This window comes from Ambystoma mexicanum, chromosome 13 (genome assembly GCF_040938575.1).
Source record: "Ambystoma mexicanum isolate Mex_15411 chromosome 13, UKY_AmexF1_1, whole genome shotgun sequence".
Taxonomy (NCBI): Eukaryota; Metazoa; Chordata; class Amphibia; order Caudata; family Ambystomatidae; genus Ambystoma; species Ambystoma mexicanum.
In genome coordinates this window covers 135,526,868-135,554,053 of record NC_090938.1, presented here as the reverse complement: position 1 = coordinate 135,554,053, position 27,186 = coordinate 135,526,868, and the positions used below count along the sequence as shown (strand labels likewise).

Here is a 27,186-nt window from a genome sequence, read left to right as displayed (position 1 = left end):
CCCCCCCCCCAGCACCACTATAGCCACCCCTACCTTATCCAGAAATTGCCAAAACATCTTTATCAGTCTCCGGCCGCTTATCAACAATATTCTGGACACTTGGAAGTTTAAGAACCTTGACTCTAACAAGCTGGCCGACCTATATAACACAACACTTAAAGCCGCTCTAGACACCTCCGCACCTCTCAAACTAAGAAAAGCTAAACCAACCGCCCATCTCAACAAGTGGTTCACACCTGGATTAAAAATCTTAAGGAACACCAAAAGGACAGCGGAAACCTTATGGCGTAAATCACCCACCAGTCATAATAAAATCTTGTTCAACTCAGCAGCGGCAACCTATAAAGCAGCTATTTCATCCACTAAAAAGGAACAAGTTACTTACCGGTAACTGTTGTTCTCCAGCATGGGGTCTGACCTGGATTCACATGCTCATGAATATTCCCCGTCGTCAGGCTGGGAATCCTCGGTAAAGAAAAAATCAGTTTCAGTTTAGTTTCTAAACTGTCTTTCTACTAGTAACCAATCACTGGTCTCTGGGTCATACTGTCCCCACTCAATGAATGCCCTCTACCTAAGCCCCTCCTCTGGCAGCCATCTTCAGATTTGGTAGCACGTAAAGTGGCAGTAGGACCAAGAGAAGAGCCACAGAGGGGTAGGAGTGAGGGTTCGCATGTGAATCCATGCCAGAGCCATGCTGGAGAACAACAGTTACAGGTAAGAAACTTGTTCCTTCTCCAGCATGGGGTCTGGCATGGATTCACATGCTCATGAATACAATAGATAGCAGTACACACATGCACAACCACGGGAGGAGGCAAGGCTCAACATTAAGCATTTCAACAACTCAACATTAAGCATCTCTTACCTCCTCACCAGGCTCGCCTTCAAGCGAACAGGTTGCGCAGCACTGCCTGGCCGACTCTGGACTCCTCCCCGGAATCCCAGTCGACGCAGTAGAATCTCGTGAAGGTGTGCGTCGACCTCCACGTAGCAGCCTTGCAGATGTCCAGCAAGGGCACACCAGACAAGAACGCCGTGGTAGCAGCGATCGCTCTGGTTGAATGGGCTCTCGGACGCCGGGCAACGGTCGGTTTGCCAACCGGTGACAGTGCATGATGCAGCCGCAGAGCCATCTGGAAATAGAAGCCTTCGAGAGGGCCTTCCCTTGGTTCACAGGTCCAAAGTTTACAAACAGCTGTGATGTCTTCCGAAGACTCTTCGTGCGGTCCACGTAGAACTTCAGCGCTCTAGCCACATCCAGCGAGTGCAAAGTCCTCTCAGCCGGCGACGAAGGCGACGGGAAGAAAACAGGTAACACCAAGGGCTCGTTGAGATGGAAGTCCGATGGCACCTTGGGCATTAAGGAGGGGTGCGTCCTCAGCACTACCCTCGTCTCGTGGAATGTCAAGTATGGAGGTTTACAGGAGAGGGCCTGGATCTCTCCCACTCGTCGTGCGGAGGTGATGGCTACAAGAAACGCTGTCTTCCACGACAGGAACTTCAACGGTGCCAAATTCAGAGCCTCGAATGGCGGCCCCATGAGCCTGGTAAGCACCACGTTGAGCTCACACGCCGGGGCCGGAGCGATTGGAGCAGTCCTTTCATGAACTCCTTCACCAGGCGTTAAGACCACAAAGATGACCGTCCCGGAGTACTGGCGTAGCGGGATATAGCCGCCAGATGGATCTTGATGGAGGCATGTGCCTTGGTCAGCGATAGCAAATACGGCAGCACTTGAGAGGCTGTAATCCGCAGAGGGTTCATCTTCTGTGCAGGGCACCAGACAGAGAACCTCTTCCATTTGTGTCCATAGCACTTGAGAGTCGAGGACGCCCTGGCTTTTGCAACCACCTCCTTGCAGTCAGCCGGGATATCGTACCCTCTGAACTCTAATGCTGCAGGAGCCAGGCCTGCTGGTTCAGCGATTCTGGGTCGTGATGGCGCCTCCTTCCCTGGCGAGAAGATCCGCGCCTGTCGGAAGTTTGCCCGGGGGGGACGCGGACATGTCCAGAAGGTCCGGGAACCAGATCTGCCTTGGCCACGCCGGTGCGACGAGGATCATCCTGCACCGGGACCATCTGAGTTGACTGATGAGTCGCAGCAGCAACGGCAAATGGGGGGGGGGGACGCATACAGAAACAGGCCGTCCCAGGGGAATGAGAACGCATCGTACATGCTCCCCGGCTAGGGAAACCTGCTGGGGAACCTCTGGCACTTGGTGTTCGTCGCTGTCACGAAAAGGTCGATCTGTGGATTGCCCCATCATCGCAATAGGAGATCAACTTGATCCTGCCGAAGTTCCCACTCGTGGCACGAGCACAGCTCCCTGCTGAGTGAGTCGGCGATGGTGTTCTTTATTCCTGCCAGATGGAAGGGTACCAGGAACATCCCTTGGGCAACAGCCCAGTGCCACAGATCCTGCGCCTCCTTGGATAGCGCTGGGGATCTGGTGCCCCCCTGCTTCCTGATGTAGAACATCATGGTGGTGTTGTCGGTGAAGACCTTCACCACCTTGCCCTTGAGGGATGGAAGGAATGACCTGAGGGCCCAGAACACGGCTCGGAGCTCCAGGATGTTGATGTGTAGTGACCTATCCTCTGGGAGCCAAAGGCCTCTTGCGTGGAGATCTCCGGTGTGTGCTACCCATCCTTCCAGGAAGGCGTCCGTCGTCACAGTTTCCTGATGTGCCGGGGTCTGGAAGTCCATGCCTGCTTCTAGATGCGTGCAGGTGCCCTACCACCGGATCGATTGGCAGAAAGTCTTGTTGAGTGAGATCCTGTCTTTGAAGCTGCCCGCCGCTTTCATTCAACGGGCGTCGAACTCCTGCAGTGGACGCATCCGCAACCGGCAAAGACGCATGAGGTAGATGTACGAGGACATCATGCCGAGTAGGGACTTGATGGACCTCACCCTTGCCACGTCCATGGGCAAAGCCAATCGCGCCATTGTGTCGAGTCTGGCTCCCAGGAACAGAGCATCTTGCGACGGTACCAAGTTGGATTTTGCGAAGTTTATCGAGAATACCAGATCCGTGAGCAGTTGGACGGTCTTCGCTGTGTGATCGACGGCGAGTTCCCTTGACTTTGCTCGGATGAGCCAATCGTCCAGGTAGGGGTAGACGTGGATCCCCTGCAGACGCAGCCGCGCTGCCACTGGTGCCAGGCGCTTGAAGACCCTGCGTGCCGACTTCAGTCCGAGGGGAAGGGCATTGAACTGATAGTGTTGCCCTTGGACCACGAATCTTAGGAACTTTCGAATCCTTTGAGAATGGGTACGTGGAAGTAGGCATCCTCCAAGTCCAGCGACGATAGAAAGTCGCCTTCCTCCAGCTGTCCCAGCACGTGCTGGAGGGTGACCATCTGGAATTTCTGGGACTTTATGTACTTGTTTAGACGACGAAGGTCCAGGATGGGTCGCCAACCGCTGGTCTTCTTTCGGACGAGGAAGCACCGCGAGTATACTCCGGAGCCTCTTCGGGACGAGTTCTATCATGCCCTTTTTCAGCATTGCTCGTACCTCCAGAAGTAGCTGTGGGACGTGGTTTTCCTTCCTGTCCACAGGTGGTAGACAGGGACACTTTCTTTGGAATTCCAGAGTGTGCCCGTGGGCCAGCGCGTCCAGCACCCAACGATCGGTGGAGATGGACTCCCACACGCTGATGAATTTCGCCAGGCGGCCTCCCACCGGGGTGCTTTGGTGGGGGCAGGATGCCACGGCTGGTTCTATCCTGCTTCGCCGAGGCCTTGGCCTCCTTGGCGATGACGACGTCCTCCAGCCTTGCTGCAGTCTCTGTAGGCCTCCTGCGACAATGAACGGGCCGCTTGGCGGTACGACGAGGAACCGCCACCAAATTCTTTGGAGGCACCTTGAGACTTGCCTCCGGAGGTCCGAAAGGGCGGCCGTCGCTGATGGAGCGAACCCAAGGCCCGGGCCGTCTTGGTGTCTGCCTTGATGGCCTGCAGTGACTTGTCCACTGCCTCGCCGAACAGGTTGTTCCCATCGAAAGGGCATGTCCAGTACCCTGGTCTGCACGTCCTGACGGAAATCGGTGGCCTTCAGCCAACCGTGGCGGCAAAGGCAAACGCTGTTGCCCATCTGGCGAAAGCCGTTATCGGCGATGTCCATGGTCACCGTGATGGCGTGGTCTGACGCCACCCCAACTTCCTGCAGGATTTCAAGGGCTTCTGCCCTCTTGTCAACTGGGAGGAAATCCAGGAGGGGAGCGATCTTGAACCACAGCTCCCTGTCGTAGCGTGCCACGCGACGCGATTACCCGTCGCCCCATGGCATCCAGCTTCTTCCCCTCGCTGTCAGGTTGTGAAGTGTGAGTTGATCCCGTCGCCCCTGCCGATTTCTTCTTGGCCGCTGGGGAGACCACCGAATCCGGGGATGGCTGAGCTCTGAGGCACATCGGGGCGGAATCTGGGACCCGGTACTTCTTCTCATACTGGTCCCTCTTCGCAGGCGCCGTGGATGGGTTCTTGAGTAGCGACAGTCCTTCGTCCCAGATGTCGTCTAATAACGGTACTGAGAGGACGGTCTTCCTCTTGGCCTCCCGTTGCTGGTAGTGGAAACCCTCCTTCTGTTCTTCAGGACAAAGTTGGAATAGCTCCGAAGCCCTGGCGATCATGGCGTGGAAAGAGCCAATTTCGTCGGGGGGCAGGGGCGTGCCTGAGGTGATGGGAGATCCGTCCCATCATCACCACCGTCGTCGTCGTCGTCCGTCCCCGTCGTCGCCGTCTCCATTCCCGTCTCGTCCCTCGGTGGAGGGGAAGAAGGTGAGGGCTGGAAAGGAGGGGGAGGCTGGATTTGCCTCTGCTTGTTCGGTGGGCTTCCCGACGGTCCAGGCGCCGCTGGATCATCCGCTGGGGTTAAGGACAACCTTGTCCTTATCTCCGTACACAGGGCCTGGATAGCCATCAAGATTGCTCCTGAGTTGTCCTGTGGCATAGGCACCAGTTGCGACGGGAGCGACGGCTGGGAAGTAGGGTCCTCCGTCTCCTCCATGATTTGCGGCTCCTCGTCGGCTCCACCGTCGCTTTCTACGTCCGCCTCGTCGGGGTCCCTCCCGTTGGACTGGACTTCCGAGAACTTCTTGTCCAGGATCTTTGCGACGCCAACCAGCTCATCTTCAGAGGTGGTATCAGTGTCTGTTATGGCTACTGTGCCCCCCCTCCTCTTTCTCCACCCGGGGTTTCATGGGGGTCTTATTGATAGGCTGAAAAGAGGATTTCCTCTGGGGTGGCAGGGAAACTCTAGGCCCAGAAGTCGTCTCCACTGTGGTAGCCTTCACAGGCTTTCCCAGGGCCGCCACGACTTCTTCGATCGTGGCCTTAGCCGGGTGAATTAGGGCCTTCGCAACTTTGAGCGCGCCTGAGGCCTTTACCATGGGGGGAGGGTCGCTGCCTCGCTCCCCGCCTGCCACCGTCTGGATCGACCGGGGCTTCTCCCGAAGCTTACCCGGGTTCTCCAACTTTACAAAACGCACAGTTCTTCTCCACGTGCGATTTGTCATCGTGAAGGCAGTAAAGGCACCGAGAGTGCTCATCTTCCTTGAAGACATTCTGTAATCCGCTTCCAGGGCAGCTCCTGAACACCTTGGATCCAGGCATCATGTTTCCTTTGTCCTGGGCCATGTCCACGCGGGATAGGCCTCAAAGATCTTCCAGAATCCCCCAAGAAGCGAAAACTCAATGAAAATTCGCCCTTGAGGGGCGTAGAAAATTCCGAAACGGGTCCCCGTTGATCAGAAGTAGAATCGGTGGAGCTTGAGGCTCGATTGACCGAAAAAAATAAGAGTAAACTCCTCGAAAAAGCGCAAAACGCAGTAAAAGCTCGAGAGCTATAGCACGAGGATCACAACACTTGAACGTGCGGTAAAAATCTGAAGATGGCTGCCAGAGGAGGGGTTTAGGTAGAGGGCAGTCATTGGCTGGGGGCAGTATGACCCAGAGACCAGTAATTAGTTACTTGTAGAAAGAGCGTTCAGAAACAAAACTGAAACTGATTTTTCTTTACCGAGGATTCCCAGCCTGACGACAGGGAATATTCATGAGCATGTGAATCCATGCCAGACCCCATGCTGGAGAAAGAAGCTTACAACACCAGAATCCAGAGCACCAAATCAAACACTAAAGAGCTCTTTAGTGGTATTGTACAAAAGTACTGAATACCAAAGGTTTGACTCCCAAACGTCTGACCCCCAATTTTCCATATAATTTATTTTTTTAATCTAAAAAGTCTAGCCTTTCAAGCTGCCATCGCCCTAAACCCGTCCTAAAGAATAGTCTTCCACAATGCACACCTTTCACGTTTTCCCAAGTAACACCAAAGGAAGTGGAAAACATAATTAAAAGTCTGAAACCATCTCATTGTCAAGATGATGTCTGTCCAGCTTCCACCATGAAGGATGGAGCTAAAGACTTGGCCCCATTCATCACCATACTGATAAACTCATCCTTCAACTCCAACCAAGTCCCTAACAACCTCAAGGAAGCTTGGGTTATACCCCGTCTAAAAAACACACAACCTAGACCCTAACACTCCAACAAATTACAGGCCCGTCACTACCATCCCCTTCCTCTTAAAAATTCTGGACCGAGTTGCATATCTGCAAATTCAGAAGCACTTAGAGGAAAGCAACCTACTAGGCCTCAGAAAATCTGGCTTCAGGCCGAGGCATGGAACAGAGACAGCTCTCCTAGACTTGAAGATCCAAATGGACGAGGCGAAGGACAAAGGCAAGCTAGCGATCCTCCTGCTCCTAGACTTGTCAGCGGCCTTTGACCTTGTCGACCACCAAATTCTAACTGGGCACCTCCCCACAGCTGCAGCCTTCTCCACGAATGCATATGATTGGGTCAACTCCTTTCTCTCCAATCGGACCACCAGAGTTTTCTCTCTATCAGCCTCAGCAGACCCGAGCCCCATACTTTTTGGAGTCCCTCAAGGCTCGTGCATGTCACCCACAAACTATTTACGAAGCCCCTATTCGATAGCCTGGACAACTTGGGTGTCTTCTACACCAACTACGCAGATGACACCCAAGCTCTCATCCCCCTCAATGGCTGCTACAATCAAGACTCTAAACTACTGAATGATATCTACCTAGAAATCCAGGCCTGGATGGCATCCAACAGCTTATGCCTTAGAGAAAGACTAAATCGCAAATGTAAAATGTGTATATCGAGCCCCGCAGTTGCATTAAGGATAACATCGAAAATGCTCCCTTGGGCATTACTAGACAGTGCAACATCCTTTTGTAGAGCTAAAGTGGGTTATTCCCATGAAAGATAAAGGCAGCAATCAGACAAATGTGAAAGCAAAATTATTGAGATGGAAGAGAAACTCATTTATCTGACTAAGAACCACTTGGCTGGGCTGAATGAGAGTGTTATGTCAAGTGAAGATATTGGGAGCATACCAGTTGTTTATGATTTACAGCATTTTGGGAACAAACATGGTTGGTTTCCTTTGTGAACGTCTTCTGTGGTAGCTCTGTTAGCTCATATTGAGGATTGTGGCTGGATAATGAATTATTTCGAAGGATTGTGTCCTCCGACGTATTCCTTATCTTGATAGATCATCTGCAGCTTGCTGGCCTCGGAATTTTTTTTTTTCAGTAGTGGGTGCTGCGCGTCGACGTCCCTCGAGCTGATGTCCCTCGACAGCCTCCGTATCGGCGCCGACGTCATCATGCGTATAAATAGACTCGCGCAGCGTCCGTTGCTCAGTTCTGTTTTTCCGCGCTTCGTGGGCCTCGGAATCGTGTTGCTCAGTTCGTTAGTCAAATATATTCTTCATTATTCCTCGAGAATAGCAACTCTTACTCGATGGCTTCCTCATCCGAACCGACGACTCGACGGTCCGGCTTCAAAAAATGTCGAGACTGTGGAAAGAAAATGTCGTTGACAGAACCTCACAGGATCTGTTTGTGGTGCCTGGGATCGGAGCACCAATGTTCGGAGTGCGAGGACTGCAGGTCCATGACGGCGAAAGCCTTGAAGGAGCGTAAGGGGAAGCTTGAGAGAGGTAAGACAGTAAAAACTCCTTCGAAAGTTTCCTCGGCAGAGTCGAGCCATTCGTCTCCTCGCCGACACAGGAAACATTCTCGTGCTAGGTCTCGAAGCAGTTCCCACCACTCTTCGAGATCCAAGCATTCGAGTAAGAGACGTCGAATATCCCCTTCCTCGTCTTCTTCTGTTTCCCTGGAAAGAGTCACCTGCCCCACAAAACATAGCTCTCAGGCTGAGTGGGAGGAATTCCGTAAAAGGATGCTTAGCGTCTTCGAGAAAGCGGCCTCGACCCCCTCGAAGACAGCTGAGGGTGATACACTGGGTGAAAGACCCGAAAAATCGAAACGCCGTGAGTCATTGCACCCGGCGAAAGAAACTACTCGAGAGCGTCACAAACCCTCGAGCAAAGGCACCGTGCCATCGACGCCATCGTCGAAAGTCCCTTCGACGCACAAATCTGCGTCATCGACGCCATTATCGAAGGGCTCATCAACGCATAGGTCGATCGAATCGATGCCGTCTTCGACGCCAACGCCGAAAAAGAACAAACCCACGGCCGTCACTACCTCACAGCCAGTGGTCATACCCAGGGCCTCGAACACGACTTCGAGAATGTCAACGACAACCTCAAGTAGGATTCCGATCCTCTAGAGCTCTTCGAGGCCTCTTCCGATCTTCTCGACGCCTTTTTCGGTGTCTTCGAAGTCTTTAACGCCCGCGTCGATGACGTCGGCGTTTTCTCAACCAATTACGACAAATTTGGCCCCTTCTGCTCTGGAAATGGGATTCAAGCCATTTCCAAGGTCTGATTATTTCAGACCTTTGTCTTCAATTTATGAAGGGGACGATTCGGATCAAAAAAGACCCTTTGCGTTGCAGAGAACTACAAAACCTGAACCAGAGGAATTTACCTCTGAGGAAAATAGGTTAAAGGACCTTCGAGAATCCTTACATGAGGCAAGTGGATTAGATACTTCCCCAGAAATAGAATTTGCCAAACCAGACCCAGGAGAACATGCCGAGACCCCTTACAGAATTTTAATGGCAAGGATTATAGAATTCATGGGTTGGTCTACACCTTCACCTGCATTCCAACAGGATGACCTTACTGACATTTTAGTTAAAGGCCCACAGGAGGATCCTGTGGTTCCATTTCACGCTGCATTACAAAGAAAAATATTGGCTAACTGGGAAACTCCTGAGGTTATCCCGGCGGTTAACAAGAAGTTATCAGCCAAATATAGGGTATCTGCTACTGACTCTGAATTTTTGTCTAAACATCCAACTCCAGAGAGTCTGGTTGTACAAGCAGCAACTGCATCAGGCAGTAGATCGGCATACCCTACTGTTCCACAGGACAGGGATGACAAAAGAAACGACTCTATGGCTAAGAAAGTCTTTTCTGCATGTAGCATGGCGTTGAAATCTATTAACGCTACTTTTACGCTCGCAAGGTTCAGCCATACACTTTGGGAGTGTGTTTCATCAGCGACTGACTGCCTCCCAGAGGGAGAAGAAAGAGAAGCGTTTCTAAACATCATTAAGGATGGTAAAGATGCAATGTGTGAATCCCTTCAAACTGGCATTGATTCTGCTGACAGTATCAGTAGGGCCCTGGCGGCAAGTACTACAACCCGCAGATTTGCATGGCTGCGAAAGTCTGGGTTTGCTTCAGATGTACAAGCCAGACTTTTAAATATGCCCTTTGACGGCTCTTCTTTGTTTGGTAAGAAGGCGGATGACAGCCTAGAAAAGTTACAGACATCCAAAGCAGCAGCAAAATCCCTGGGAGCTGCAATCCGTCAAACGCCATATCGCCCCTCAGGGACTTTTTGGCGAGGTAAGTCCTTTCGCTTTTATTCCGCATTCGGAAAAGGCAGAGGACAGTCGGTTCAAAGAGGTAAAAAAAGATTCACCCGAGATGGACGGGGTAAAAATACAAAAGCCGCAGCAGCAGGTGCCTCTTTACCCTCGGCATCTGCATCAGCCGCCTCTAAATCACTTTGAGCACTCTCCTCACAAGACACCAGTAGGGGGCAGGCTAACTCAACATCTGACAGAATGGAGGCTATTACGTCAGATGCCTGGCAATTGGAGACAGTTGCCTAAGGTTACTGCCTGCCTTTTCTACGCATTCCTCAGAGTCATCCACCGGGAAACAGCTCTCTGAAAGTTCCAGATCCGCTCCTCTTGCAGGAGATTGTAGACCTGCTGGAGAAAGGTGCCATAGAACCGGTACCTGTAGCGGAGAGGAACAAGGGCTGGTACTCCCCCAACTTCCTAATACCGAAGAAGGACAGAGGACTGAGACCTATCTTGGACTTACAAGAATTGAACAAGTTCCTCAGGAAGGACAAGTTCAAGATGGTCACACTCTCTCAGATCCTTCAGGCCCTCCAGCTCCAGGACTGGCTGGCATCTCTGGACCTTCAGGATGCTTATTTCCATGTGCCAATCCATCTCAAACACAGGAAATACCTGAGGTTCGCAATTGGCGGCTCTCATTATCAATTTCGAGTTCTGCCATTTGGGCTGACCTCCGCCCCAAGGGTCTTCACCAAGCTAATGTCGGTAGTGGCTGCAAGTCTAAGAAGGGAAGGGATTCACGTCTACCCCTACCTGGACGATTGGCTGATCAGAGCTGTATCTCCGGAACAAGCTCAGATCCAGCTAGATTATGTCTGCCACTTCCTTCACAAACTGGGCTTCTCCCTCAATTTAAAGAAGTCACAGATGATACCATCACAGAGACTCCAGTTCATTGGAGCGGTCCTGGATACTTCCCTGGGAAAAGCCTTGCCACCAGAGGTGAGGGCTCAAGATATTCTGCAGATGGTCACCAAGTTTCAAAATGCCCAACGTCTCCCAGCCTTCGACTTTTTGAGGTTGCTAGGCCTCATGGGATCCTGCATCTTCCTTGTGCTAGAGGCTCACCTGAGAATGAGATCTCTTCAGTGGGCACTAACTCAGTGGTCGCAATTCTCAGGGAGAATGACAGATCTCCTTCAGGTTCCGGACAAGGTGGTTCGAGACCTTCAGTGGTGGGCCTGTCAGGAGAACATTTTGAAAGGAGAACTGTTTTGGCAACCATGGCCGGAGATAACAGTAGTCACAGATGCCTCACTAACGGGGTGGGGAGCCCATGCCAACGACTTGACCATCAGCGGTCGTTGGTCTCCATCGGAGTCCAGACTACATATCAACCTGTTAGAGCTGAGAGCAATAAGACTAGTGCTGAAGGCTTTTCTGCCCTCTGAACAGGGGAAAAATGTTCTGATAATGACGGACAACACAGTGGCCATGCACTACCTCAACAAAAGAGGAGGCGTAGGATCACTGCCTCTATGCAGAGAGGCGATGCAGCTCTGGTTTTCGGCAATCCAAGAAGGAATCTCTCGATCAGCTGTTCACTTAGCCGGAGAGAAAAACTTGACGGCGGACGCTCTGAGCAGGCAGAGCACAGTCTCCCACGAGTGGGAACTAGCTAAGGAGGTCCTTCAACAGATTTTCACCCTTTGGGGAACCCCTCCAGTGGAACATCCCATCGAAAGAACGTTACCAGGTAAGAAATAACTTGTTCATTGAGTAAGTCCATTTGCCATCAGCTTTGATTTATTTTGTGAATTTCTTTAGTGGTAGTACCGTAATTCCCAATGCAGGTTTGGGCTTGATAATAATTTATATGGAGCCAGTTGAGTTTAAATTACCTGTGCTTGATTGATTTTGCGGGAGAAACAGTGCAGTATTTTTGTCAGTTTTAAAATCCTCTCTACACAGGTCATCATGCCATGTTCTTTCTAGAGATGGGTGCCTGCAACCTTTTTTTAAAAATGTGCAATGAACTTGGGGTTGGTCACCCTATGTTACCTGGGGGAACCCAGACGTGGACCCCTTGCTCACTGTGCTCAGAGGCAGAGCTCCACCTCACTGATGAGGCCCAACAAAGCTGAAACATGTGTATGGGATTGCTGTAGGTAATCTTGTTCAGAAGGGAATTGCCATAGCATTTTGGTGCTGGACTGCCAATATGGGCGGGACAAAGACTGATAATCAAATGGATATTTCCCATCTGTGAAAGGGACAGTGAGTAAAAAGTGATGGCTGTGGACTCTCAATGTGGGAAAAAAAACACAGGTCATCATGCCATATTCTTTCTAGAGAGGGGCGCCTGCTACCTTTTGAAAATTCTATGTGTAGTTAACACAGCAAAATCCATTGGGAACTTTTTGTGACTTGCCGAGTATGTGTTTGTGCATTTATGGCAAAATGGTGATTTATATTCATACACTAACATGGCACTTGTTATGCACAATGTTGCTTTCACGCTCTAGTTGTCACCATGAACCGTGATGTTGGTATTCATGTTTGACCCTTAGTGCTCACGTAACAACGGGAAGTGATCATATTTATCTTCTGTCTGAAATGAGAGTATGGATATTGCAACGGTTTGGCGACTATGCTGGTAATCTGCTGGCTTATCATTTAAGGGGAAGCTTTGATATTGGCGATAATTAATCATTGTTATATACACACCAATGATTTCAGCACACAGTTGAGCGAACCCTTTGTGGTAATGAGCCTGTCCCCTTTCTTTTTTTAATGGATGCCATACGGACCAAGATGTCGGTGCTTGATGCGAAATGGACCTTTGTGTTTCAAATTCCCCAACTCGCTGCATGGACCATTGTTCATAGTGTGGAAAATAGGTGTGCAATCGTTGGTGTAACTAAGATGTGTGCGACACACTGGTGGTGTTGGATGTCTACGAGGCACATGACCTGCTTGAATTCATTGGTGGCACTCTGTCTCGTTTGTAAGCTGTCAAGCAGCACTGATGGGATGGGAGTTTGTAAGGCACCACTCTTGGGATAGTGAATCTATTTTTTTTTTTACTTTGTTACAGTTGTAAGGGGTCGAGTAGCCGGTGTTCCAGAAATTGGCACAAGTGGAATGCAGTCCAAAGCTTATTTGGATATACAATACCATTTGGAAATTTACCAGGTACTTGGAGTGAGGTGTTGACATGAAATCCGTAAAGAATAGAGGTTATTATGCTGAAATAACCAGAGAGACGCATACTATGGTTTTATTGTTGTTTTTATTTTAATTTCCTGTAGAGTTCATGGGTGGGTTTTTATAAGCTTATAAAGGCTTGGCTGAATTAAGGATCGATGTCCTGGCCTGGGTTGACTTTGATTGTTTTCTCACTGAGAACCCTAGAAGCCAGGGAGGGGGTTGGCGGAGATTATGGGTTTTATACTCATCTGTTGCTGAATTCATGTTAGTAAATTAATATTTCTTTAATCTTGATATATGATAGGTTATTTATAATGCGCCTGCACACAAGATTTCAGGTTGGAGAGATGTGGTCCCTGGGCTTGAGGTGAAAGACAAGTCTTGCAGTCCTGTTCTGGATTAGTTGAAGGGGGCGATGAGTAGAATTAGGCAGATTGAGAAAGACGCTGTTGCAATAGTCCAGCCTGGAGAGACCCAGAGCTCTGGAGACAGTGAGCTTCTGAGGGGAGGTGATAAAAGGTAGAATACCTCTGAGGAGGTGCAGTTGGAAGTGGACCTTCTTGGCAAGGTCAGTGATGTGAGGAGAGAAGGAGAGAGGAGTCGAAGATGACCACAAGGTTTTTTGCCTCAGAGGAGGGTGAGCGTAGAGGGCCCAAGAAGAGTGGTCATGGTGCGAGGGAAAGTGGAAGCAGAGGTCCCCATGAGCAGAATCTCGGTCTTGCCGGCGTTGAGGCAGAGATCATTGGGGGTGCACCATTTCTGAATCGTGGATAGACAGTTAGGAATGAGCGAGGAAGGTGAGGAGGATGAGGGAAGTCTGAAAGAGAGCCGAGTGTCATCGTAACACTGGAAGTTGCAAGAGATGGTGGTGATCAAGTGGGCCAAAGCGGCAAGTAGATATTGAAGAGCCAAGGAGTGAGGTAGAGCCCTGGGGGGGCGGTAGTGGAGAGAAAGAACCCAAGTTGGACCTGGCAGGGTGGGTCCAAGAGGAAGGAGGTGATCGACGCCAGAGCTGGATTTGCGATGGCCAGGTTCTCGTGGAGATGATTAATCAGGATGTTGTGATTGACCGTATCAAAGGCAGATGACTGATCAAGGAGGATGAGGAGAGCGTGAGAGCTGGAGTCAAGGTTAGAGAGCAGATTTTTACGGGTATGCAGATGAGCAGTTTCCATGCCTCTGGCTGCTCTGAAGCCAGACTGGTGACCATGTAGCCAACAAACAGAATCAGTGTGGAGGGTTAGCTGGGAGATGGCCAGCTTTTCCAGAAGCTTGCTGAGGAAAGAGTAATGGAGATCGGGCGATAGACTGCCGGGCAGGAATGATCGGCAGAAGGCTTTTTAGAAGGGGGTGCACAAGGGAGTGCTTGAGGAGAGAGGGGAAAGATCCAGTGGGGAAAGATTGATTGCAGAAATCAGCCAAGGCTGGAGCGAGGGAAGCAATTTGGTCCTTGATAGTTCTGGAGGAGCAGTGGAGGACCTGTTTGGAAGACACTTTCATAGATCGGACTTGTCTAGAAACATTATCAGGTGTTATCGGAGAGAGGGATGAAAGGAGAGGAGAGAAGGGGAAGTGCGGGCCAAAGGTGGCCTGAGAGGGAGGGAGAGGAAGATGAAAGTGAGGACAGGATGTCCTGAGATTTAGTGGTGAAATGAGTCTTTCATATGCTTGTTTTAGTAATTTTGGCACATTAGTACTTTATATTAATTCTTTGGTTGTGCTTAGCAAAATCTCCACATCCGTCGGCTACCTTACTTGGGTCCGATATTCTCAGTAATGGTTTATTCCCAAATTGTCTCCTCCTGATCCCATCAATGTTATTGAGACTTCATTTACTCCTGTGTGTGAGTGTTGGCGGGGTTAGGGGGATGTTGGCGTGGGGAATTATGGGTTTTATACCCATCTTGCTGAATTTATGGTAGTAAATTAATCTTTTTTTTATCTTCTAGCTGTTTGTTATTGGTTTCCCTCTGCACTGTCCTTGCACTTTTACTTGACATACCAGCACCAGTCCACCTATAACATGAGGAAACGGTTCACCATGAAGGACTGTGAACAACCTTCTCAGACTATACTTCTGAACTAGGTCACTTTCCCTCAGTTTTAAAAAATCGTTTTGCTTCTAGCATTAAAGCATCCAACTTGGAACCCAGTCGTGCAAAAAAAAAAGCTGTTTTTTCAAATGTAGCTCCAAAATGAATTGTATATAGGCTTCATACCCAAACACTTCTGCGTTATCTGACTTCTTGTGCAGTGCCACAGCCTTGTTCACCTTTGAGCAGGCACCCATAACCTTTGTTTTTTTATTACATCCACCCTCTCGCTCCTCTTCCCCTCTCTGGCCACCTCTCCTCCTCCATTCTCCTCTTCCCCCGTGTTCTCTCCTGATGATGTTTCTAGACAAGTCCAATCTATGAAAGTCTCTGCCAAGCAGGTACTCCCCTGCTCCTCCAGAATCATCAGGGATCACGACGACACCCTTGCTCCAGCCTTGGCCGATTTCTGCAATCACTCTTTTGCCACTGGAACTTTCCCCTCCCTCTGAATCACTCCCTTGTGCACCCCCTCCTTAAGAAGCCTTCTGCCAATCCTTCCTCTCCAGCAAACTACCGCCAGAGATCTCTGTCACTCCTTTCCTGGGCAAACGCCTGAAAAATCTGCCCATCTTCCAGCTTATGCTCCATACTGAATCTGTTGGTTTTCTCCGTGACCACCAGTCTGGCTTTAGAGCAGCCAGAAGCACGAAAACTGCTTGCTCTCTAATCTTGACTCTAGCCTTCCTTCTGTACTCATCCTCCTTGTTCTATCCTCTGCTTTCGACACAGTCAACCATGACATCCTGATCAATGGTCTCTGTGACTATCTGGGCATCACGAATCAGGCCCTAGCCTGGTTGACCTCCTTCCTCTCTGATCGACCCTCCCCGGTTCAAATGGGGTCCTTTCTCTCCACCACCTCTCACTCCACATGTGGTGATCCACAGTGTTCCAACCTCTCACACCCTGGCTCTTCAATCTCACCATCTGCAGAACCCTCATTCTCTCAAGGCTGGACTACTGCAACAGCCCCTTTCTAAATCTGCCTGCCTCTACTCTTCGCCCTTTGCATCTAATCCAGAACAGGACTGAGAGACTTGTCCTTGGCCTCAAGCCCAGGGATCGTGTCTCTCCAGCCCCGAAATCTCTCCACTGCCTCCCGGTGGCTGCAAGGATCAAGTTCAAACCCTCTGCATTGTCCACAAGGCCTTCCGGGGCCAGGGACCACACTACATCCAAATCCCTCTTCCTAAGCATTCTCCTTCCCAAGCCCACTGCTCATCCACCTCCAACTCTCTGAGGTTCAGCTGCTTCTACAGGCAGAGAGTGGGGATAGAACTCTCTCCTCGGCTGGCGCCTCTCTCTATGGAACAGCCTCCCTGCCTCTCTCAAACTTGAGCAGGACCACCCAAGGTTCCACTCAAGACCTTCCTTTTCACTTCTGCTTTCTCTCCTTCCCCCCTGCTGATATACCTGTGTGTTGTGCTAACTGGTTACCTGGCCACCTTCTGAACCTTAACAGGTACCAGGCTCCCCCTTGACCAGTAGCCCCTTGCACTGCCTCCGGGTCTACCACACACTTAGGGACTGTATCTGCAATCCTACAGTCCCTTGCCTCCTTGCACTTACTTGATCCGACATCCCCAGCGACACTTACTTGAGCTTTGCATTTTGCACTCTTTTACCCTCCATCCCTCTGGCACTTATCCTCTACCTTCCCCCTCGCACTTGACTGATCCGAATGGCACAAGGCCTAGTAAGATAGTTTGTTTTGTCCCCCTTTGTCTCCCCTTCCTTGTCTTGTCCCACCTATAAACACTTGTGTACAGGCGCGTTATAAATTATTTATATCATATCCTTACTTATATTGGAGGAACAGTGAGCAAATGTAGCAGGATCCGAGACAATGCGTGGGTTGTGAGATAATAAACATCCTGGTTTAATGTCATCATTTGTTTTGGGTATGTGGACCGGCAGGTCCCGCCCCCACCCCTTTCCAGAGGGACTGCCGGCCGCCATGTTGCCTTTCCCAAGGCCCGTGAGGTCGGAGTCGGACCTGCCGCTTCTGGACCCCTATACTCCATGCTGCCTTTATGTGCCGTTGCCGGGTGTGAGTAGCACGGTATCATGAATGTTTGTGTTTTATTAACCTCTTCGGCATGGCCCATCGTACACGTTTGTTGCCTGTGGCGTCTCTGTACCACAGCTTCCCTTCCCTGGTTTGGTGTATTCCCAGGGTGTGCGCGTCCCGTCGCTGTTTCCGACCGTAGGCTGCAGCGTCTCGGCGTTGCAGCGTTCCATGCTCCTGGGTGTCAGCGTCCCCACGTAGGGAACTAGGTCTGTGGCTGTCCCCCCCCAGAACAATCCCCTGGGCCGTTGTTGCAGAGCCAGGAACAAAGTCTGTGATGGCCCACTCGCCCCTGCTCCCCCTTATCCGAGTGCCGGGTCGCCATAACGGAAGCCGACCGTCGCTGCTCCCCGCTGTCCGACACCGTCTCAAAGGGTAATACATTCACAATAGTTCTCGCTGTCCTCCTATATGTTTTCCTAATTTGACAGGCTATCACTACTCAATGACTTCAGGGAAGAAAATATATTGTGTATTTCAATATCTTCAGAGATGCAAAAAAGGGTAATCATGTCCTTCATGTTCTGGTTTTATGATGAAGGTGCTCCAACAGATACATCTGGGGTGCCATTACCCCTACATCGGCTTGAATTATATAATTTGAACCTCTCACCTAATGGGCATCAAGTTCCGTTTCATGCTATACCAACAAATCAGTCTCCTTATTTGTCAATTGGGACTCACACACAAACCCACCCACCCAAACATCCAGGACAATGTTAAAGTTCATATTACTTTGTATTCCGACACTTTTTGTCCTTTATTCAAGATGAAGAATATAAAGGTACGATCATACTATTTTTGTTTAACATATTTCTATAAGGATTTATATATTTGTTAGGTTGCTTTATTAGCATTTTTGTTCTTTATGAAGTAATCACTATAAAACAGTATTCCTGAAAGCCAAACCTGAACACTTAGTTCTACCAACTAAGCCTGAGAAAACATGTGGTGTTCTACTGTCTTCCCACAGAACTAAAGTGTGTGATCTTGAGCAATTCATGTTATCTCAGTGTGCCTCATCTGCAAGAGTTACACATCAAACTGCTTAAATCCCGTTTGTGTACCAAGTAGAGGATGATCAAATCATTTTACGGAACAATTGATTATAGCAGCTTTAGTTGTTTAAATTATTAACAAAACCGAAATAGCTATGTTGACCAAGATGGAAATACATTAAGTATGTAAACACTTGGTTGTATTTAATGATTTTTTGTTTTCAGATTACTCCACATGCTGATGGGGCACAGGTGTGAATCTGTATGTATGTGTGGATGTAGTACATACATTGCACAACCTTGTTTTAACCTGAGGCGGGACAAGCGTGTTGTTCGAAGTACATCGGAGAGGAGCCACACACACACCACGGGCAGCATAAATGCAGGGTTTTTGATTTTTCAAGTCGACGGGGCGACAGGCAGCAGTGCAGTGTGATCACCCTTTTTTGCCATCACTCTCTTGTAGTTATGGCACAACTTATTTATCCCTTCATGCATGTCAAAGAGCGGTCACCCTCGTAGAAACGTGCTGCTTGATCATTCGGACTTCAGCACTACAGATTACCTTGCAGCCAAAGGTAGGATATTTTCTGGGGTGATTCAATGTTAGAAACAAAACCGAGGGCACTGGATTCCCAAAACCAATGGAATGAAAGACAAAAATGTCAAACTAAGAACCAACAAAGGAGATTCTAGTCCATTTCACCAGGGTTGAGTTATGGGCAGTTGCCCCGTTTACATCCACATGCAGTTATTAATTAGTTTGAAAATGTTTCCAGATTGAACTACTAGACAGCAAGTGTATGTACATCTATAACAACTTTACTTAAACCTTTAGCGGCCCAATTTATGCATAAACTGACCCCCTCCTCCCCAATGCTTAGCAGGCATCGTTCTCGCCTTGCAAGCAAGACGACGCAGAGCAACGCAGTTTCGATCCCGGGTCCGCTCTGAGAAACCTCTGGGTATTAAGCACGTTATAAATAACCAATTACAATCCCTCCTCCTCCTGCCTCCAAGCATGCTGTGGGGACACTCACTCCTGAGACGGTCCAGGCTGTCCTGAGAGAGGGCTGTTCCAAAACTGTGAAAAGAAGGGAAAGAACCAGAGATCAAATATTAAGACTCTTTCAGAAGCAAATGACGCCTGCTAGTAGGAACATTCCAAACCCTGTGCCTTTCATCCATTGTGCCGTGGCCTGTGCTAGTAGACCTCTCATACCATGCCTACAACTTTCACAACACATACTGCAGAGATGGAACCACAGTCACGAGTACTTGTACCATGGCCACAATTACTGTGACACATTGCACTCACTGCAAATCTGGTACCACATCAAACCCACCACCTCCTGAGGGGTCAGAAATGTGGCACGGACCCAAAGTTGCAATGTTTGGAACATTATACATTCTATTGAAGTAAAAGGGTTTGGATTAAGGCCTTCCTATCCAAATGATAATATTCCTGCCTATGAAATCAAAACTAGGGAACAGTCTGTTTTGTCGTTCAACTTAAGTAAAATGTCCTTGTGTCCAAAACATATCTGACCCTCACACTAAGAATGTTCAAGGACAATGTCTCTGCTTTGAACTCAGAAAAATAAGTGCAAAAACGAAGTGCAAAAGAACAATTCTTGAATCCAGGGGGCCGGCAGCGCTAGAATGTGTGAGGGGTGCACACAAAGCAGGCCCTCCCTTAACAAGAAGGACAAGGCTGCAGTGTTGAGAGACGCTGCCCGACTATATGTAGCACACTTTGCTAGGTCCATGCATCTGTGCCTGTAAGAACCGAGGCGCGGACCCTCTGCTGCAAAGGCCGCCGTGTTGAGCGACACAGGTGTTTGGTGGTGATGGGTTTGCGGCGTAGACAGTGAGTACAGACGACCTCAGCCTTCTGCCTGCTGCCGCCAGGTAAGAAGTTACAGGGATAGTTAGCTTGCTACATTCCCGGCAACCTCCCTGACCTGGTGCCCCTTCTCACTCTTGCATACACGTTGTTCCCCCACCCCCTGTGACCTGACTTGGTGCCCCTTTTGCACACGCGTTGTTTTCCCCTGTGACCTGTCCTTCTAACTCGCCCCTGCTCACGTGTGCTCCCTCGCATCATAGTTTGCATGGGCTTCCTCCCATCTTAAGATGCGTGTGCTCCCTCGCATCCTAGGCCGCGCGTGCTCCCTCGCATCCTAGGCCACGTTCGCTCCCTCGCATCTTAGGCTGCATGCGTTCCCTTGCAATCCTAGATTGCGTGCGCTCCCTCGCATCCTAGGCCGCATGCGCTCCCTCGCAACTCTAGGCCGCTCTCTCCCCCCATGGCGCCAGGCACCCCACATTCCCTGCAGGCCCTCTGCTTGCCCCTTCCCAGTCGCCTTTCCTAGCCCCAGTCTCTGACCTATTGTGTATGGTTCATGAGGTTTTCTTCTTCACGTGTGTGGGCTATATTGCATTGCCTGCACCCCTGCTGTGTTCATTCGTTTCTTCTAGGTTCCCTTGTCGATTGTTCTGATTTTGGCGTTTTTGTTATCCATGGTTGTTTGCAAAATTGTACTGCCTACATCCCTGCTGTGTTCTTCCTTACTTCTAGGTTCCTTAAGTGATCACTTGGTTCTTTGCGATTTGTTTCTACATGGTTGCATGCTTACAATGTACTGCCTGCAACCCTGCTGTGTCCATTCCTCACTCCTAGGCTCCTTTGGCAATTGACTTTTTATGTATTGCCTCTGATTTTCTGTCCTCTGTGAGCCCCTTCTCCTTCTGTGTCCCCCGCGCCCTAGTGTTCCCACCACCTGCTTGTTCCCACGTTCACCCCCTCCACTCTCCCTTCTCCCCTCCCCCCACTCTTCCCTCTGCAACCTCTATGGTGCTCTCGGTCTCGCCTATCTTCTCTAACAGCTTTTCTATCGACTATCCTATCCGTCTCACTAAGTCTGGCAGGAAGAAGTTCAAAAGGGACATCCTGGTCTCCAACCCAGGCCTCCCTATTGCTGATACCTACACCAGTATTTCCTCCAGACAGACCCTTACTGACATCCTTTTTGTCATTCCCTCTCCAGGCCTATGGACCCCCCCATTTGGTCTCTGTTCTCTCTCCTTTCTCCTCTTCACCCATTAATGGTGGCGCCCAATGGGAGGTCCTCTTGGCCCCTTCCACACCTCCAAGACCATCATTAATGTTTACCTAAATGGCACAGTCTTGGTCCAAGGCCCTCAGGCCAACAACCTCCTTTTTGATAAATGCTTCCTGCACCTAATCAACTTCCTTTCTTCTTCTGCTGTTCCTTCTTTCCCCTCTCTGGCTCCTCTGCCTCCTCCATCCTCTTGCCACCTCTACGGCAGCCTTTTGCTTCTCTGCCCACCCTGTTGTCTCCTTCCGCCACCACCCCTCTGTCACCCAGCTCCTTCTCCTTGGCTACCTTGCCCTCGCCTCCTTCCTCCTCTGCCAATCCTGGGGCACCCACAACTCTTCCGCAGGGCATACCTCTGACCATGGAAGTTCTTCAAAGTGGGCAACCTGCTCCACGTTACTACTCTCAACTCTCGCTCAGCTGTCAAACACTCCTCTGACATCTGCCGTCTTCTAGAAGAACTCGATCTGGATGTACTCGGTCTGACCGAGTCGTCGTTCACGACTAGCTCTGTCACAAGCTTTGACACTCTCCTTCTTGATGGCTACAAGATCGCCCCTGGGCCCAGAAACAACCGTCCCGGTGGGGTTGTAGCCTTGATCTTCCCCGGGTGGATCCCTGCTTCTATCATTCCTATGCAGGACTACTACTCCTTTGAATGCCTGTCTGCAGAATCTCTATCTCTCCTTTCCTTTCTCTCACTGTGGCCACAAACTACCAGCCGCCCGGCCAGGTAGCCCCCTTCCTCTGAGTGGGCAGATCTCTCCCCCTCCCTCCTCGCCTCTACCTCTCAACGTCCTCCTCAGAGACCTTAACATCCATTTGGATGCTTCCTGTCCTTCTGCAGGACTCTTCTGAAACCTCTGTGACACTCTCCCTCTCTCTCTATTCTTCCCCTCTGGCCCGACACACTCCTCAGACCTCCCACTTTCCAACTCTCTCACCACTCCTCTCTCAAGGAGTGATTACTTTCTCCTTTCCTCCCATCTTTCTCACTCTACCTCTCAGGCCAAGCCAACTCCAGCACGGCCACCTACGTTCTCGGTCATCCAACCCATGAAGCGTGTGTCAGTTGAGGTTTTAGCCACTACTTGCTCTCCTCCTTCAGCACCTTTGGCTGATTCACATCCTGACACAATCTGATCTAACCATCATCTTTCTATCTCTGACACTCTTGATGTACTTGCTGTCATGAGGATCCACTTGACGCCCAGAATCCAAGTGCAACTCTTGGCATGACTCTGACTCCGTCACCCTCAAACGCAAGTGCAGGGTGGCTGAGAGGAAGTGGAGAGCAACAGGTCCAGACAACAAACTAGCCTGCCGCCTGTTCCTGACAGTACATACTCTCTGTTCTCGCCAAGAAGAGAGCACACATCCAAGCCCGTGTTTCTGGAGCATCTAACAACTCCGCTGAACGCTTCAAAATCTGCAAGGAGCTGGCCAATCATGCTGCTGTATCTACCTCTCCTGTTCCCTCCCAGGACCACTGTACAGCCTTGGCTTCTCATTTGATCACTAAAACTCAGGACATCCTGTCCACCCATTCTTCTTCCTCCTCCTCCTCCTCCTCCTCCTCCTCCTCCTCCTCCTCCTCCTCCTCCTCCTCCTCCTCCTCCTCCTCCTCCTCCTTCTCCTCCTCCTCCTCCTCCTCCTCCCCCCCCCACTCCTGGCCTGCCTGTGGTCGCCTCTCCTCTTCCCTTCTCTTACTTTCCCTTGTTCACCCCCGACGAGGTTTCTAGAATAGTCCGGTCTATGAAAGCCTCATCAAAACAGGTTGTTCCCTGTTCATCCAGAACCATTACGGACCACATCGACACCCTTGCTTCCAGCCTTGGCCGATTTCCACAATCTCTCTTTTGCCACTGGAACCGCCTCCTTAAGCACTCCTTTGTGCACCCCCTTCCTAAAGAATCCCTCTGTCGATTCTTCCTCCCCAGCTAAATATCGTCTAATCTCCATCACTCCTTTCCTGAGCAAACTCTTGGAAAAGCTGGCCATCTCCCAGCTGAATCTTCACACTGAATATGCTGGTTGTCTCCGTGAACACCAGTCTGGCTTCAGCACGGAAACTGTTCTCCTAAACATCTGTGAACACCTGCTCTCCAACCTTCCTTCTGTCCTCATTCTCCTCAATCTTTCTTTTGCTTTTGATACGGCCAGCCATGCCATCCTGCTCTATCACTTCCATGATTAACCTGGGTATCACTGATCAGGCACCAGCCTGGCTGACCTCCTTTCTCACTGATCGACCATCTCAGGTCCAGCTTGGGTCCTTCCTCTCTTCTCTCTCTCTACCTGTGGCGTTCTCCAGGGGTCTAACCTTTCTCCCTGGCTGTTCAACCAATATCTGCTCTCTGCTCCAACTTCCAGTGTTATGCAGCTCTATTTCAGACTCCCTTGGCCGCCTCTACTTCTTCTCTCATTCCAGACTGTCCACAATTCAGGAGTGGTGTGCCGCCAATGATCTCTGCCCTAATGCCAGTAAGACAGAGATCCTCCTCATCGGAACACTAGTTCCCTCCTCCCCTGTCTCTCTCTCTCTGTCCGCCCACTCTGGGCCCTCTTCCTGCTCTTACCTGTTAGGTTAAGACCCTTGGGGTCATCTTCGACTCCACCCTCTCCTCTGTCAAATGATCAGCTGTTCCTCCTCAGAGGTATTCTTCCTTTCCTAACTCTCCCCCAGAAGCTCACTGTCTCCATAGCCATGGTCCTCTCTAGGCTGGACTATTGCAACAGCCACTTCTTAATCTTCCTGCCTCTACACTTCATCCTCTCCAACTTATCCAGAACAGGACTGCAAGACTTTCGCTTGGCCTCAAGCCCAGGGATCGTATCTCTCCAGCTCTGAAATCTCTTAATTGGCTCCCAGTGGCGTCAAGGATAAAGTTCAAGACCCGCTGCATCGCCCATAAGCTTTCTGGGGCCTGGGACCGCACTACCTCCAACTCTCTCTCTACCTAAATATCTCCCTGCTCGAGCTCTCCGCTCATCCACCTCCAACTCTCCGAGGGTCAGTCACTTTTCTAAGCAGAGAGTTGGGGAAAGATCTCCATCTTCAGCTGGGACCTCCCTCTGGAACAGCCTCCCTGCCTCTCTCAAACTTGAGCAGAACCACCTCTGGTTCCAGAAGCAACTCAAGACCTTCCTCTTCGCTTCCGCTCTTCCTCTCCCCTGCTGATGACCCATCTGCTCCACGCACTGGTCATCTGGCCACCCTCTGAACTTGGGCCCAGGTCCCTGCATGTCCAGTTGCACCTTGCACTGCCTCTTGGCTCCCCCAGCACTTGTGGTCTGCATCTGTAACCCTACAGTCCCTTCGAATGGATTGTGTCCTCCAACGTATTCCGCATCTTTGACATGTGATGTCAACAGCTGTGCTGCTTCGGAAATGTTTTCGGCAGAGGGCGCCCTGCGTCGATGGCGTCGGGTCGATGTCCCTCCAAGGCCTCTGTCGAGGGTGACATCATCGGATGTTATAAGTAGCACACATGGCGCCCATAGCCTCAGTTCCATTTTTTCTGCAAACGTGTTTGCTTTGTGAAACTCGGCGCGCCTCGTGGTTACTGTTAGGTTTCCTTATAATGTCTTCTTCTACCCAGACGACCCAGCGGTCTGGCTTCAAGAAATGTTGGGACTGCGGTTCCAAGATGTTGATTACGGATCTGCATAGGATTTGTCTGTGCGAGGACCACGCTATGGATTACTGCTCGAAGTGCCAGTTGTTGACTTCCAAAGCCTTACGGGAACGTAAAGGGAAGTTAAAGGTAGGTCGGGTGGCCAAGCCCCGTAATTCCAAGTTAGCTGGTCTGTCCACCATTGAGTCGAGAGGGAACTCCCCTCATCGGAAGAGGTCCAAGTGCAGGTCCTGCAGTGGTTCTCGCCACTAGTCTGCTTCGTTGAGGTGCTCCAGGAAGTGACGTCACCGTTCGCCTTCCTCGTCCTCTTCCGAAGACGCATCTACGAAAAAGGTGGCCTGCCCCACCAAGTCCTCGACCCCGGAGGATTGGGATGCTTTCCGGGTGAGGATGGAGAAGTTGTTCCAGTCCCAGGACACAGTTCCGTCCGTGCCTTCTGACGAAGCCGGCAGGGAACGGTCTCGGCCGAATGCTCGCGTGTCTTCGGGCCCAGGTGGACAGCATGATTAACACAAGGAGCCTTCAAGGCCCCGTTCAGACAAGGCATCGGATGGTCACCAGAGACATGCCAGGTCCAGGTCGCGGTCTTCGTCGAAACTGTCAAAACCTGTGAAATCCTCGACGCCATTGAAGGGGTCGACGCCATCGGCGCCACACCCTTCGGGTGCAGCTGTCGGATCTCTACCACCGGTCAAGTCCTCGAAGCCATTGGCGCCATTGTCAACATCATCAGAGCCATCAACACCTTCGGTGCTGTCTGGCCCGAATTTCCCGGGGGAGGACCCTGTAACTGTGGACCCTCCGAGGAAGGCTACTTCGAAGTCTGTGAGGACTGTGACTGAGAAGAGGTGTACTCCTCTTCCTTGGAAGGACTTCTTTAAGTCACTCCAGGACATTTATGAGGACGAAGAAAGGTCTGAGGAGGAGGTTGGTCCTTTTGGTCTTCCATATGGTACTCCTGGTGTTCCAGAGTGTCTCATTTCCGAGGAGAGTCGGATGGAGGATCTGTGTCAGTCATTGCATGATGCCAGTGGCCTTGACACGTCCCATGAGATGGAATTTGGTAAGCTGGGTCCGGGGGACCATGCCGACTGTTAATGTCGAGAGTGGTGGAGTACACAGGCTGGTCCAGGCCTCCGGTGCAATTTGATCAGGACGATTCTACAGATATTTTGCATCAAGGTCCGTCCACTGACCCGTTGTTGCCATTTCATGTGGCGTTGCAAAAAAGGGTGGCTGCTACTTGGAACACCCCGGAGAGTATTCCGGCAGTTAATAAGTCCTAGACTAAGAAATACCACCCATCCAGTAGCGACCCCGGCTACCTGTCCATGCACCCCACTCCAGAGAGTTTGGTGGTTCAGGCGGCTACAGCCACCTCAAAGCAGGCAGTTTCTCTACCATCCCTCCAGATAGGGATGATAAGCGCATGGATGGATGGGCACGCAAGGTGTTTTCTGCTGGGAGTATGGCATTGAAATCAGCCAACTACATCTGTGCCTTAGCAACGTTTTTGCACCCTGTGTGGAATTGTATCTCTTTAGCGGCTGAGCATATTCCCGAAGGGGAAGAAAGGGATGGCTTTCTGGCCATTGTGAAGGATGGCAAGGATGCCATGTGTGTATCCCTTTAGTCTGGGTTGGACACTGCGGATAGTGTCAGCAGGTCCATGGCTACGAGCACCGTAATGCGCAGGTTTGCGTGGTTGCAGAAGTCGGGGTTTTCACCAGATGTGCAGGCCCGTCTTCTCAACATGCCCTTTGACGGGTCACATCTGTTTGGCAGCAAGGCTGACGAGAGCCTTGAGAGGTTGCAGACCTCTAAAGCAGCTGCCAAATCTTTGGGTTAGTCAACCTCTGCCTTTTCGTTCTAGGGGACAGCAATGGAGGGGTTCCTTTCGCTACTACTCCTCATTTGGTAGGGCGAGAGGGATGGCCAGTCAGAGAGGCCAACATAAGTTTCCTCATGGTGGACAAGGTAGGGGTGCCAAAGCCGCTCAAGCAGCAGCCTCTTCGCCATCAGGTGCTGCCACTGCCACTTAAAAACCGCTCTGAGGCCTTGTCTCATTGATCGCTGATGGGGGGCAGGCTATCTCAGCATCTAGAAGAGTGGCAAGCCATTACTTCAGATGCGTACTACCTTCGTTTTCTGCGGCGGCCTCATGACAATCCACCGGGGAAGCACTCTTTGAAGGTTCCGGATCCGCTCCTTGTGCAGGAGATTTCGACCC

The 27,186-nt window shown here is 50.6% G+C and overlaps 1 protein-coding gene across 1 annotated transcript in view; it reads right to left on the bottom strand.

Annotated features, from left to right (window-relative positions):
* TEAD3 (TEA domain transcription factor 3) overlaps window positions 1-27,186 on the bottom strand; it is a 301,226-nt gene that overhangs the window by 75,496 nt on the left and 198,544 nt on the right. Inside the window, 1 exon segment of the mRNA XM_069633449.1 lies at window positions 19,237-19,280. Coding sequence (XP_069489550.1) covers window positions 19,237-19,280 — 44 coding nt within the window.